This window comes from Phyllobates terribilis, unplaced genomic scaffold (assembly GCF_046119375.1).
Source record: "Phyllobates terribilis strain yellow unplaced genomic scaffold, ASM4611937v1 Scaffold_7__3_contigs__length_470593459, whole genome shotgun sequence".
In the NCBI taxonomy this organism is placed as follows: domain Eukaryota; kingdom Metazoa; phylum Chordata; class Amphibia; order Anura; family Dendrobatidae; genus Phyllobates; species Phyllobates terribilis.
This window is the reverse complement of record NW_027362767.1, coordinates 175,370,918-175,382,553: the sequence shown is the minus strand read 5'-3', so window position 1 is coordinate 175,382,553 and position 11,636 is coordinate 175,370,918. Positions and strand designations below refer to the sequence as shown.

The window sequence follows — 11,636 nt, the reverse complement described above, 5'->3', positions numbered from 1 at the left end:
TGTCGGCCATAGCAGGCACATTGAAGTCAACTGCCGGTCTCTGCGCTGGCTATAGAAAAGGACGCCTCAGTGTGATTATTTCTGTCTGGTTGTTGTGATGACATTTTTCTGGTGATGAATTGAAAGTGCATAAAGTTCTGATCATGCAAAAATTTTAACCAAATGCTTTTGAATATAGGTCTGGTCATTTAATTAAAGAAAACTGATGGCCAAAAGTTTTGCATTTACTATTTATTGATCACAATATAGAGAGCAATTCATTGTTTACAATGCCATAACTTAGTATTTTGTAGCATAACCTCTTGCATTAATTACTGCACCACACTGACGGGGCATTGAAGCCACTCGGGTATTCAAGACATCTTGAGGGATCTTGCTCTATTTGCAAATCTGCAAACAATTCATCTTTATTGCTCTTGGTACGGGCCCCAACTCATCACCCTAACTCATCCAAGAGGTGCTCTATAGGGTGTAAATCAGGCGATTGGCTCGGCCATTGCAACAAGCGAACATTTTTCTTTGCTAACCAATTTCTTACTAAATTGTATGTGTGCTTAGGATCATTGTCTTGCTGGAATTTCCATCCCCTACTTTGGTTTTACCATGTGGCAGCAATACATTCTCCAGTATATCCTTGTACATGGTAGCATTCATATTTCCATCAATTCTATGCAGAGGGCCAATGGCAGATGCAGAAAAGCAGCTCCAAACCATGACATTGCCTCCACCATGTTTCACTGTAGGTGTTTGGTACCTTACATCATTACGTATTCCAATTGGGCGGTATATATAGTGCTACCATCACTACAAAACAGATTGAACTTGGATTCATCTGACCACAACACCTTACACCAATCTGTCTCTTGCCATTGGCCGTGTTCTTTGGCAAACTCAAGTTGGACCTTCCGGTTCTTTGCAGATATGAAAGGCTTCTTGACTGGACTTTGTGCATTCAACCCCACTGTTCTTAGCCGTCGTACCACAGTTTGGAGACTCACTTTGACCCCATATTCTTCGTTAATTTCGTGTGGAATCTGTGCAGCACTTTTATGGATATCAGATACTGACTTTTTCTTAATATTGTGACCACTTCTGGAGGAAGTTTTCCATGGTCGTCCACTTCTAGGTTTGTCAGCTGTTCCACAACCTTCTTTTTCTTTCTTTAATATACGTGGCACTTGACTCTGAGTACAGTTGGATTCCATAGCTCCTCTTTTTGGCTTTTGCCTGACTTTACTCTCAGAATAATAAGCTTCCTCACATCTGGTGACAAATTTGGCTTTGTCTTTGCCATGTTTTAACCTAAAAATACACAAAAAAAAAAAAAATTATATGCAAAATTTGACTACCCATGACAAAGTATGCAAAACATTTGGCCCAGCAAATATAGAAAACTAACACACAATTTGCATCCTTAAAGCTGACGACCATTTGATTAAGGTTTTCTAAATTCACCAGGAAAATGGCATCACAACAACTAGACAGAAGTAATCACACGTTTAAAAAAAATACAACACTTTTGGTCGCCACTGTATATTTCTTGAAGGAGCCAGGACAAGGACATTATCCCCAGAATGGGGAATATTATTACTGTAAGGAGACCAGGATGGAGAACATTATACCAGGAAGGGACCCAGGATGAGGGACATTATTACTGGAAAGTGACCAGGAAGGGGGACATTATACTAGGAAGGGGACAGGATAGGGAGTTTATTACAGAAGGGGCTCAGAATGGGAGACTTCACAGCAGAAAGCGGCTCAGAATGAAGGACATTATAGCAAGAAGAGGGCCAAGATAAGGAACATTATACCAGGAAGGGGCCCATGATGGGGAACATTCTTAATGGACGGTACACAGAATGTTGGACATTATTACTGCAAAGGGCACAGGATGGGGGACATTATTACTGGAAGGGACACAGGATGGGGGACATTATTACCGGAAATAGCAAAGGATGGAGGACATTATATCAGGAAGGGGCCCAGGATGGGTGACATTAGTACAGGATGGGGGACATTATTACATTATGGGGGGGGCAACACGTACGTCTTTATCGAATTTAAAATGCTACAAGGGCTAATACATCTGACTGAAATCATCACCCTTCTTCACACCCCTTATCCCCAACTCACCCCTATGCTAAGGTGTAAGTGACGCGCCCCCTGGGCCTGTGTTGTGTAGCGTTGCGCACGCGGGGAATACCCGGAGCCGGATCTGTCGGGGTTAGTAGTCCTCGTGGCGGTGACCCGGTCAGTGCCCAGGGTGTCAAACTAAGTGGCGGAATTTAGCAGAAGATGTTATAGTGTTCGACTACGCCACCCGTTGAATGCGGTTATGAAGCCGCCGCTGCAGAGCAGACCGCTGAGGCCGGTGGTACAGTTGTGCAGCGTGGGTAGTATAACCCCCAACGGGAGGGGTATGGCCTCAGGGCAGCAGACGTGGATGATGGGGATAGCAGAATTGCACGCAGGCACCAGGAACCACTCAGAGACGGTGCGGTGTAGTTCAGGGTCTTTACTGGTGGCAAAGGTAGACCCTCCCGGGAGTACTGGCTAGCGATCGGGGCCTGGTCAGTCCGTGAGCAGATAGGATCTCCCCCGGCCAGGCGGAGTTGTAGGCCTCCCCAACTAATTGTACTCTTCCTGGCTACCTTGCTAGAAGCGGGTAAAAGTAGCCCACGTCCCTGAGTGTACCGTGTGGTGCTCACCCGTATGGCCGGTGACTCGGGGCCTTCTGGTAGCCTCCGCTCCACGACGGCGGTGCTGGTCCCTTGCGTGTGACCGTGCCTTCGGGTTTCTTGGCCAGAGGACCTGAAATCCCCTGCCGGACGGTTTCTGCTGCTGGGTATGGAACAGTCCCCACAGCCTCGGACTCCGTGTCCGGTGAGATCTCTTCAGTCAGGACGAGCTCTACAGCTTCCAGTCCTGGACCCCTTTTATCACTGCTCCCACAGAGCTCCTGATCTTGCTCTCCCTGCATCTGCTCCACTCCAGACCAGACTGTGTCTCTGTCTGGGACTCCTCTTCTTCTCTTCTTTTTCTAACCTAACCCCACCTCAGCCCCAGTTATATAGGGGAAGTTCTTCCCCTCCCAGGACTGGGCAGGAGGTGTGGCATGCTTAGGGTTCCTGACCAGGAGACCTCCCACCTGCTCACAGACGTAATATTGCTATTACTGTGGTAACCAGAACCCTGGGGTGCCACATAAGCAGTAGTGCTTGCTATGTTTTAAAAGAAACAATAAAACTGTATGGATTTTATGGATTGAAGCAGGATCCTTACTTTTCTTGCATCACTGCTATTAACCATTTTCCTGCTGGAAGATTCCAGACTGCATTTACTTCTCTGTTTATTCATTAACATCCCACAATTCACCCCACACGAGGACATCAAGGGGAGGTGTGTGGGTATGACATAGGAGCTAATACAAAGCAGAAACTGGGTCTGGGTAAATTGTGAGTACTTGGAAGGCACAGTTCACTGTAGGTTCTGCCTGTTTTCCAATCGGAGTATCTCCATCCGCTAAGCTCTGAGCCATATCCGTGACATCAGGGTTAGTACATTTCTTTTTTATTGCTTTTTATTTCATGTATTTGTATATATTGTATTGTTTTGTTCTCATTTTGTATCATCTTGTATATTTGTAGCCTGGCAGGGGGCAGAGACGCCGTACCCCTTACTGCCACGGTCCTGCTCCGGCGTTTTCCGGCCTCCCTGCAGCTGCTGCTGGTGCACGCAGCTTCCCTGGCTCTGTGCTTAGGGCGCGCGCGCTCCCTCCCTCTTAAAGGGGCCGCGTGCGCCGTCCTAAAAAGTCCCCGGTCAATGGCCGGAGGACTTTCCCTATATAAGGCACCTCCTTCAATATGGAGGTGCCCGTGCAAGGTTGTTGCTCTGTGATACTTACTTTGCTTCAGCCCTCAGGTCCTCTGCAAGTCAGTCCTGTCCGCCAGTCTGATCTTCATTCCAGTCCGCCAGTCTGACTACTTTCCAGCCTGACAGTCTGCCTACAGTCCAGTCCACCAGTCTGTCTATGGGCTCTGCCCGCCTGCTTACCTGGAAGCACCTGCCTGTTACCTGCTGTGCCCGCCAGCCTGCTTACCTGGAAGTACCTACCTGTTACCTGCTGTGCCTATTTGCCTGCCTTTACCTGCCGTGCCCGCCTGCCTGCTTACCTGGAAGCACCTGCCTATTATCTTTTGTGCCCACCAGCTTGCCTACCCGGAGCACCTGTCTGGCTATCAGCCGAATCAGCCTGCCTGACTACCTGGACCACCCGTCAGCCTGCCTGCCGTGCTCTTCCGCTGTACCGGTCAGTTCCTGCCTTCTGACCCGTGGGAGTCACCGTGGCACCTGGTCCCTCTGCTTGGTCCCTCCCTGGTTCATGGAGTCGACTGAGCCGCCGTGCGACCTTGGTCAGTCCCAGTTGATACCTAGTTACGCCCCTCTGGTCCCTCCTTGCACCGCTGTACAGAGGTTCTACCACCCGCCTGTAGGAAAGAGTCCTCAATTTGTCCTTATCAGCACGCACACGTGTGTACTGTGAATCAGATACATACTTCTTGATTGCCAAGACACTTCATCCTGATCATCGCACAATGTTGATTGTAGTCATGCCTTGACCTAAACACTCCACAATTTGTTGCTTCCGTAATAATATTTTTATAAACACCGCCTATCTTTCTGGATTAAATCTAAAATGTAATAGCTCTGTTTCACTGTAACCCTGAAACCATACGCTACCTGTAACGGGTGTCCAATCGGCCTGGATAAACGATTAATGGTGGCAGCTAGTAGTTTCATTGGTTACTGTGGAGCTGGCCGTGACCGTACTGGGGTACATACATATACTCCATCATTGGAATCAGAGGTGTATATACCATACACTCACTGTGATTTCCCTAATAACTGGTCTAGTAGTGGAGGCAGCTGCTGTCTCGTTCATCACTCGCCAGATAATTATGTAATTGTTCTGACGATTGGAGACAGTGGAGTTGCATCCCGTGACATAATGGTAATAGTGGGTGGATCAGCGTTACCCCACCGGTTGTGTATCCTTGACAGTCGGCATCCCCAGCGCCTCTTCTGATTTGTAGGTCCTGACGAGACGTCATTTTTGCACCACTCAGGACTTACTAGTCTTCAAGACTCATTCCCTTCTTATCTGCGCTCTTGTTAATGATGCTAAAGACCCAAGCAGGAGCTTTTCTCTCATTATCACTAGCTCTCACCTGCTGGCTGTGATTTTAGATACAAAGGTTGCCCGATTCTCTCCCGGAAGCTACTGAGTCAATATTGACTTATTGCACATTTTGCTGACTACTATAAGGCGAAGATCCATATAAACATTGTCATAAAAAACACCAAAAAGCAAATGATTTCTGGAAGGTAAATATCACGGACTTGTGGTAGAGACACCCACACGTTCTCTTGCTGAGGCAAACGTCTCACAGCTTATCATCTGTGGCTTTTTACGTTGCAGTCATAGGTCTTAATATTTACAATTAAGCCATAAATGTGTTTTTTGGTGGTCTGAATAATGAGAATTTCCCTAAGGTCATTCTCATTACTAAAAGTGCAATAAAGTGGTGAAAATGGAAAGTGAGGTCACAGATGCAGAAACAATATCCACTGCCAGTAGGACAGGGGCGCTAATAGTTATCCTTATAGTACAATGATGTATCTATTATCCTGGTGCTGTGACATCATAGTGGTTCGTGGTTACTGTAGGCTGTGACATCACTAGGTTTATTGTCCCTGTTCCTTCACAATATACCTGTTATGTTTCCTCATTGTGTTTCCTGATTATCAGCTATGAAATCACAAATGATTTAATCCCTGTTGTGTGACATGGTGTCTGTGCTGTGACGTCAGGGTTTATACTTATCCATTCACTATGACATCACTTTGTTTTGTGACCTTACGTCGCTTCTCTGACATCACTGTGAATCTTCATCGTTGGCTACGACATCACTATTTTTCTAATCTCTGTTTTGTGACATCACTGTGATCCTTATACATTTGCTATGACATCACTGTTTCTGGTGTGTTTTGTGACCTTATGCCAGTTCAGTGACATCACTGTGATCGTTTTCCATTGGTTATGACATCACTATTTGTATTAGCCCTGTTTTGTGACACCAATGTGCTCATTCCCAAAATGTCTGTCTTTCTAATTATTCCCTATATTCCCGACAGCGTTAACCCCTTCAAGACCTTTCACATATAGATGCATCAAAGGTCGTGTCCCTACCTTTGATGCGGGCTCCAGCGCTGAGCCCGCATCTTTCCCAGCACATTAGAGCTGATCTGATTCGCTGTCATGTGCCTCTAACAGCTGCGGATGGAATCGCCATCCACCGGCTGCTGTTAACTTGTTAAATGCCACTGTCAATCTCTGACAACTCCATTTAACACGTGCTGGCCAGGAGCGCGTCTTAAGACCTGCCCATCGGTGCGCCCGTCACATGATCATGGGGCGCTGATGGGCCAGTGGCCGGCGTTCATATGAGATGATCATTTCTGCTACACAGAGCATATGCTACGCATAGCAGAAGCCCTGCTATTAGTTGCACAAGCGATCAGACGATCGCAGCTTCAGGTCTCCTAAGGGACTATTGAAGCATGTAAAAAGTAGAAAAAAAATGTTTGAAAAAATATTAAAAAAATATGAAAGTTCAAATCACCCACCTTTTGCCCCCTTCAAAATAAAACAATAAAATAATACACATATATGGTATCGCCGCTTTCAGAAATGTCCGATCTATCAAAATGTAAAAATGATTAATCCAATCACTAAATGGCGTAACAAGAAAAAAATGAAAACGCCACAATTCCGTTTTTTTGTCACCGCAACATTGCAATAAAATGCAATAACGGGCGATCAAAACATCGGATCTACCCCAAAATGGTATCAATAAAAACGTCAGCTTGGCATGCAAAAAATAAGCCCTCACCCGGCCCCAGATCCCGAAGAATGGAGACGCTACGGGTCTCGGAAAATGGCGCCGTTTTTTTTCTCTTTTACAGACTTTGGATTTTTTTCACCACTTAAATAAAAAAGAACCTATACATGTTTGGTGTCTATGGACTCGTACTGACCTGGGGAATCATAATGGCAGCTGAGTTTTAGCATTTAGTGAGCATGGTAAATAAAAAACTCAAAAAAGCAATTGAGGAATTGCACTTTTTTTTGCAATTTCACCGTACTTTAATTTTTTTTTTTCCATTTTCCAGTAAACGATATGGTAAAATAAATGGTTTTGTTCAAAAGTTCAACTCGTAGCTCAAAAAAACAAACCCTCATACGGTCATATTGATGGAAGAATAAAAAAGTTATGTCTCTGGGATGAAAGGGAGCAAAAAAACCCTCAAAAGCTGAAAATCGCCGGGTGGTGAAGGGGTTAATCATAAGTGTCCTGTGACATCACTGTGTTACTCCTGCTTGATGACATCATTTTGCAGGTTTTTCCCTTTCTGTTGCAGACTTTGCATTGAGAGCCAGGCTCTCTGCTCTGGATCCCAGGGATGATCTTCTGTCGTGTCGGAATTGTTCTTTAAGCAATTTCCTTTGATATTCCAGTGTACAAATGAATGTAAAGCGCCTTTAAACAGCCCGCGTTGTATTCAGTCTCCTTTAGAAATCTGTTAACATTACATTTTCCTTTTCAGCACTAAGAGCCCTTCATCTCAAGTGTTTTAATATATGCAGAAAGCTTTATGCTTATACTTATATATAAACCGGGGATACATTGTAACGCGCTGGATCCCTCTCCTCCTGTTTCCTTTATGTATTCTAAAACGTAGAGCAATTTCTTATAAATAGTATAAAAGGGAAGAAATAAACGCTTTTTTTCTTGGTAAATGTACTTCCTTAGTCTATGGTTGTGCAGTGACCCCATTGTTTCCCTATATTGCACAGTTTGGTTTTTCCAGGTCCTTTAATGCCAACAAAGAGGAGCCCAGGAAAAGACTGAGAGACGGGCTCACTGGCGAATTCTCAATGAGATCATTCTGCATCAGCAATAAACAGCGCAACAAAGAGGCTAGAGAAAGCAAACAGTGCAACATTTGTAAGGAAACTCAACTGCAAAAACTATACTTATTAGCCCAAAGCACGCAAAATTATATATGTAGAAAAAATGTTCCCAAAGGTGGAAAACACCTCTAAACGTTTTCTAGGAATATACAAAGCTGTTAGACCGACTAAATACTGAGCATATACCGTATATTACACTGAATATTAGAGGAGCACCTATCATAGATAATGCCACCGAAAAAACGGAGTGGTGTGCTAATGTCTCAAATAAACAATTTCTTTATTATAATCAATCCAAATATGTACACAAAATAGTCTCTAAAAGCAACGTAACGCAAAGGAGGACCATACATACATGAGGTAGGACAATAAGGTATTTAATGTATTTTACAAAGGTTATAAAGTGCCAAGTGCATTTATACGTTCTATTAGACGTGCTTCCTAATGTCTCTAGTATATGTCATAGTGGAAATTATAGAGTATAGTTATGAGAATAGAAGTACTTACATCATAAAGTGGTAGAAATGTCTGATGGCTGTATGGTCTTGGCACCTCCTGGTGAAGTTAGGGTGAAACGCGCGTTGGGGCGCCGGGACTATACTGCCATCAGACATTTCTACCACTTTAGGATGTAAGTACATCTATTCTCATAACTATAGTCTATAATTTCCACTATGACATATGCTATAGACTCGTGCATGTATAGTCCTCCATGGCGTTACTCTGCCTTTTTAGACTATTTTAGGTACATATTTGGATTGATTATAATAAAGAAATTTATTTGAGACATTTATGCACCATTGAGTTTTTTCGGTGATATTAATTATACAAAATTGGTGTGAGACTGGATAATAGTATATAATAAAGAGAGAACAATTTTTTTAACCTTAGAAACAATCCCAGCAAATTTGGGAATGCCCAAGGCTGAAAGGGGGAAGGTTTACACATGTCTCCTAACCATTCCTGATTGAGTGGGACAGTCCTGGATTTGGGGAATCGTCCCTTTGTCCAGGCAGGTCGGGGTCATGTCCCACTTTACTTTCAACTATATCTGTGTTTTTAGGATACAGGTACGGATGAATATAATGGCATATGTGGCTCAATGCCAGAGGTGCGCTAGCCGCACGCAGCACATGGAAATCTGCTTTGCTTATCATGGAAGTAGGGCTAGATGATTATTTTTTTAATTGCCAGTGGAGTGGAGGGATGCCATACTGGGGGATTGAGGCACTATGTAGCATTAAACAGTGTTATTATGTTGGAGGTCATTGTGGGGGCATCTTACTATGTGGGGGGCACTGTGTGGTATCATGATTGGTGGAGGTATCTTTTGGGCATTTTACTGTGTAGAGGGGCATTGTAGGGGTGTTATATAGTGAGTGGGGGGCATCATTGTGTAGGAGCATCATACTGTGAGGGGAGGCCACTGGGGGCCTCGTAATGGATCAAGGTATCATACTGTGTGAGGGCACTGTGGCAGCTTCATTGTATGATGGTCACTATGGGGCACCAAAATATTTGTGTAGGCATCTTTGGAGCATGATACTGTGTGTAGGGGCATTGTGGGGGTGTTATACTGAGTGGGCGATAGTAAAAGAGTAAAAGGGATATTTGATTGTATGGGAATACTAAAGGACTTCAATATGAGCACTATATTTGTGGGTGCGCACAAAAAGGGTTGGGATAGGTATATAATATATTGCAGAGCACTGCTCGTGCCGAAATATGTACCCCTCTTTCCTTTCTTTCAAAGTTGGAAGGTATGGGTTTACAAAAGCCCAGCCCACATATGGGTCATCTCAGATTGGGTTGGAAGTGGATCTGGGGGCAACTTTAACATCAATGTTATGTTATGTATAGTATTGTAAAGAAAGACCAAATCTTCATTCGAAGACATATAGGGTCAATCTGTCTATTAATAATAGTCAATCAGATCATAGCGATCTTCCATGGTCAAAAATGGAGCAGAATATAAAGGGTTTCCTGTCATTCGCCCTTTAATTCCTATACAGGTATTTTGCCTTCCGGGCAGAGGTTGCGCCCATAGAGTAGCTGCTGACCGGTGGAGCGAGCTAAGAGGAAAATCCTAACAAGAGGGTCCAACTACTTTGGATACATTAACTCTGTCAGAGATCCCCGGTTCAGAGTCCAGGAGGTCAGGAGGTACTAGGTCAAACCAGAGTGGGCATCCAGGGGTTAGTAGATCCGTAGTTCTACAAGAGAGCTGTATTACAACTATATATTACATATATGTACATACAGTAAGTATATACTTTATTACAGCTATAGAAGAACTAATAAAAACTGTAAAAAAAAAAAAAATTATATAAAGAGAAATAAATAATTCATAAAATTTAATCTTACCCCCCCTCTCGTTTTTACCGGAATTTAAAAAAATATAAAAAAAAACTGAAAAAAATGTCTTTGGTATCGCCGGTATAACTCTAATTACTATAACTTAATAATAATGATATAACTCTAGTTACTAAAAAAATAAAAAAGTTATAGATCTTGGAGGGCAAAGAGTAAAAATTTAAACTAAGAGGGGTCCACTAGAGCCCCCATAAACCTGGAGCCGGCCCAGTGGTTATCCAGACTTTTAATGGCGGGTGTTTGAGCAGTGTACATTTCTCTTGTTTTTTTAACAGCGCGCTGTTAGAGCAGGTGGAGGATCAGCAGGAGAGACACTAGGCCTCAAAACTATGTTTGTTGCACATAGCAACCAATCAGAGCGCAGCTTTCATTTCTTAAGCAGCTCTGGTAAAATGAGAGCTGCGCTGTGATTGGTCACTATAGACAGCAAAGTGATTATATCCTTTAGACATTTTCAATCTATCTGCTCAATTGTCTTCCCTGCCCGAGACACCTTCCAGTCTATGCGTAAAAGGAACAAGTTGCCAAAAACTTAAATCTACACAAATTAGATTTAATGTTGCCATATTATTTTTTTTTCTTAATTCATTTTTAATATGGTTTCCCGAAAAACAAGACAATTCCTAATTCCCAGAGCAAATTAATTTTGACTGCTTGTGCAATCATTTATTGTGCGGTCCGCATTCAATTACACATTCGCAGTGAAAAAAACACAAAGATAAAAAAATAAAGGATTATTCCGATAGCTCAGGAAAGCAATTCAGTTAATGGAAGCGCTGTGCGCCTCCTCCATAACACAGGACAGGATGGAGTAACTGGCTGGAAAATATGTTCTGCGGAAAATAACCTCTCTTTGGAGCTTGATGTGCATGGGGGGCCTGACAGCGAAGCTCCGTCTGTCAATCTGCATCCAAAAAACATAGCACTGAATTATATAAATATCCATTCCCCATTGCGGGAGAAGTGGGGGCTGACATTCTCAGTTGGGGCGTGTTCACACTTGTTTTTTTGCTGAGTTTTTGGGAGTGGAAACTTCCAAGTTTTTCTTTAGGCGTTTTACTTTTAGAGTACAATTTAAAAAGTTTAAACTTAGTTTCTGCTCCTAAAACTCCTAAAAAAAACCTCACCTTTGGGTTTTCAAACGCCACAAGGAACTGCTCAAGATACTCTCTTGCTTTAGTAAGTCTTTGAAGGAGTTTTTCTTTTCCTAAAGTGGTTTGGAAGAATT

General features: G+C 43.4%; 2 protein-coding genes across 2 annotated transcripts in view; one reads left to right on the top strand and one right to left on the bottom strand.

Moving 5' to 3' along the window:
• Positions 1–272: 272 nt before the first annotated feature.
• Positions 273–3,041, bottom strand: LOC141153040 (uncharacterized). The gene is made up of 2 exons (XM_073637719.1): positions 2,709–3,041; positions 273–1,302 (listed from the first exon to the last, which is right to left on the bottom strand). The coding sequence occupies exons 1-2, from the start codon at positions 2,978–2,980 to the stop codon at positions 756–758; spliced, it is 819 nt and encodes a 272-aa protein (XP_073493820.1). The 5' UTR covers positions 2,981–3,041; the 3' UTR covers positions 273–755.
• Positions 3,042–3,438: 397 nt separating this feature from the next.
• Positions 3,439–11,636, top strand: part of LOC141153039 (uncharacterized) — a 99,907-nt gene continuing 91,709 nt past the window's right edge. Inside the window, exon 1 of the mRNA XM_073637717.1 lies at positions 3,439–3,553. The gene's annotated coding sequence lies outside the window, so the exon portion shown is untranslated. The remainder of the gene's footprint in view (positions 3,554–11,636) is intronic.

Excerpts from the sequence above, each read along its gene's own strand:
- LOC141153040 (XM_073637719.1), bottom strand. The coding sequence starts at position 2,980 with ATGCAGGGAGAGCAAGATCAGGAGCTCTGTGGGAGCAGTGATAAAAGG. Across the intron at positions 1,303-2,708 it reads CCGAGTCACCGGCCATACGG|GTTAAAACATGGCAAAGACA; the intron begins GTGAGCACCACA and ends GTGTATTTTTAG.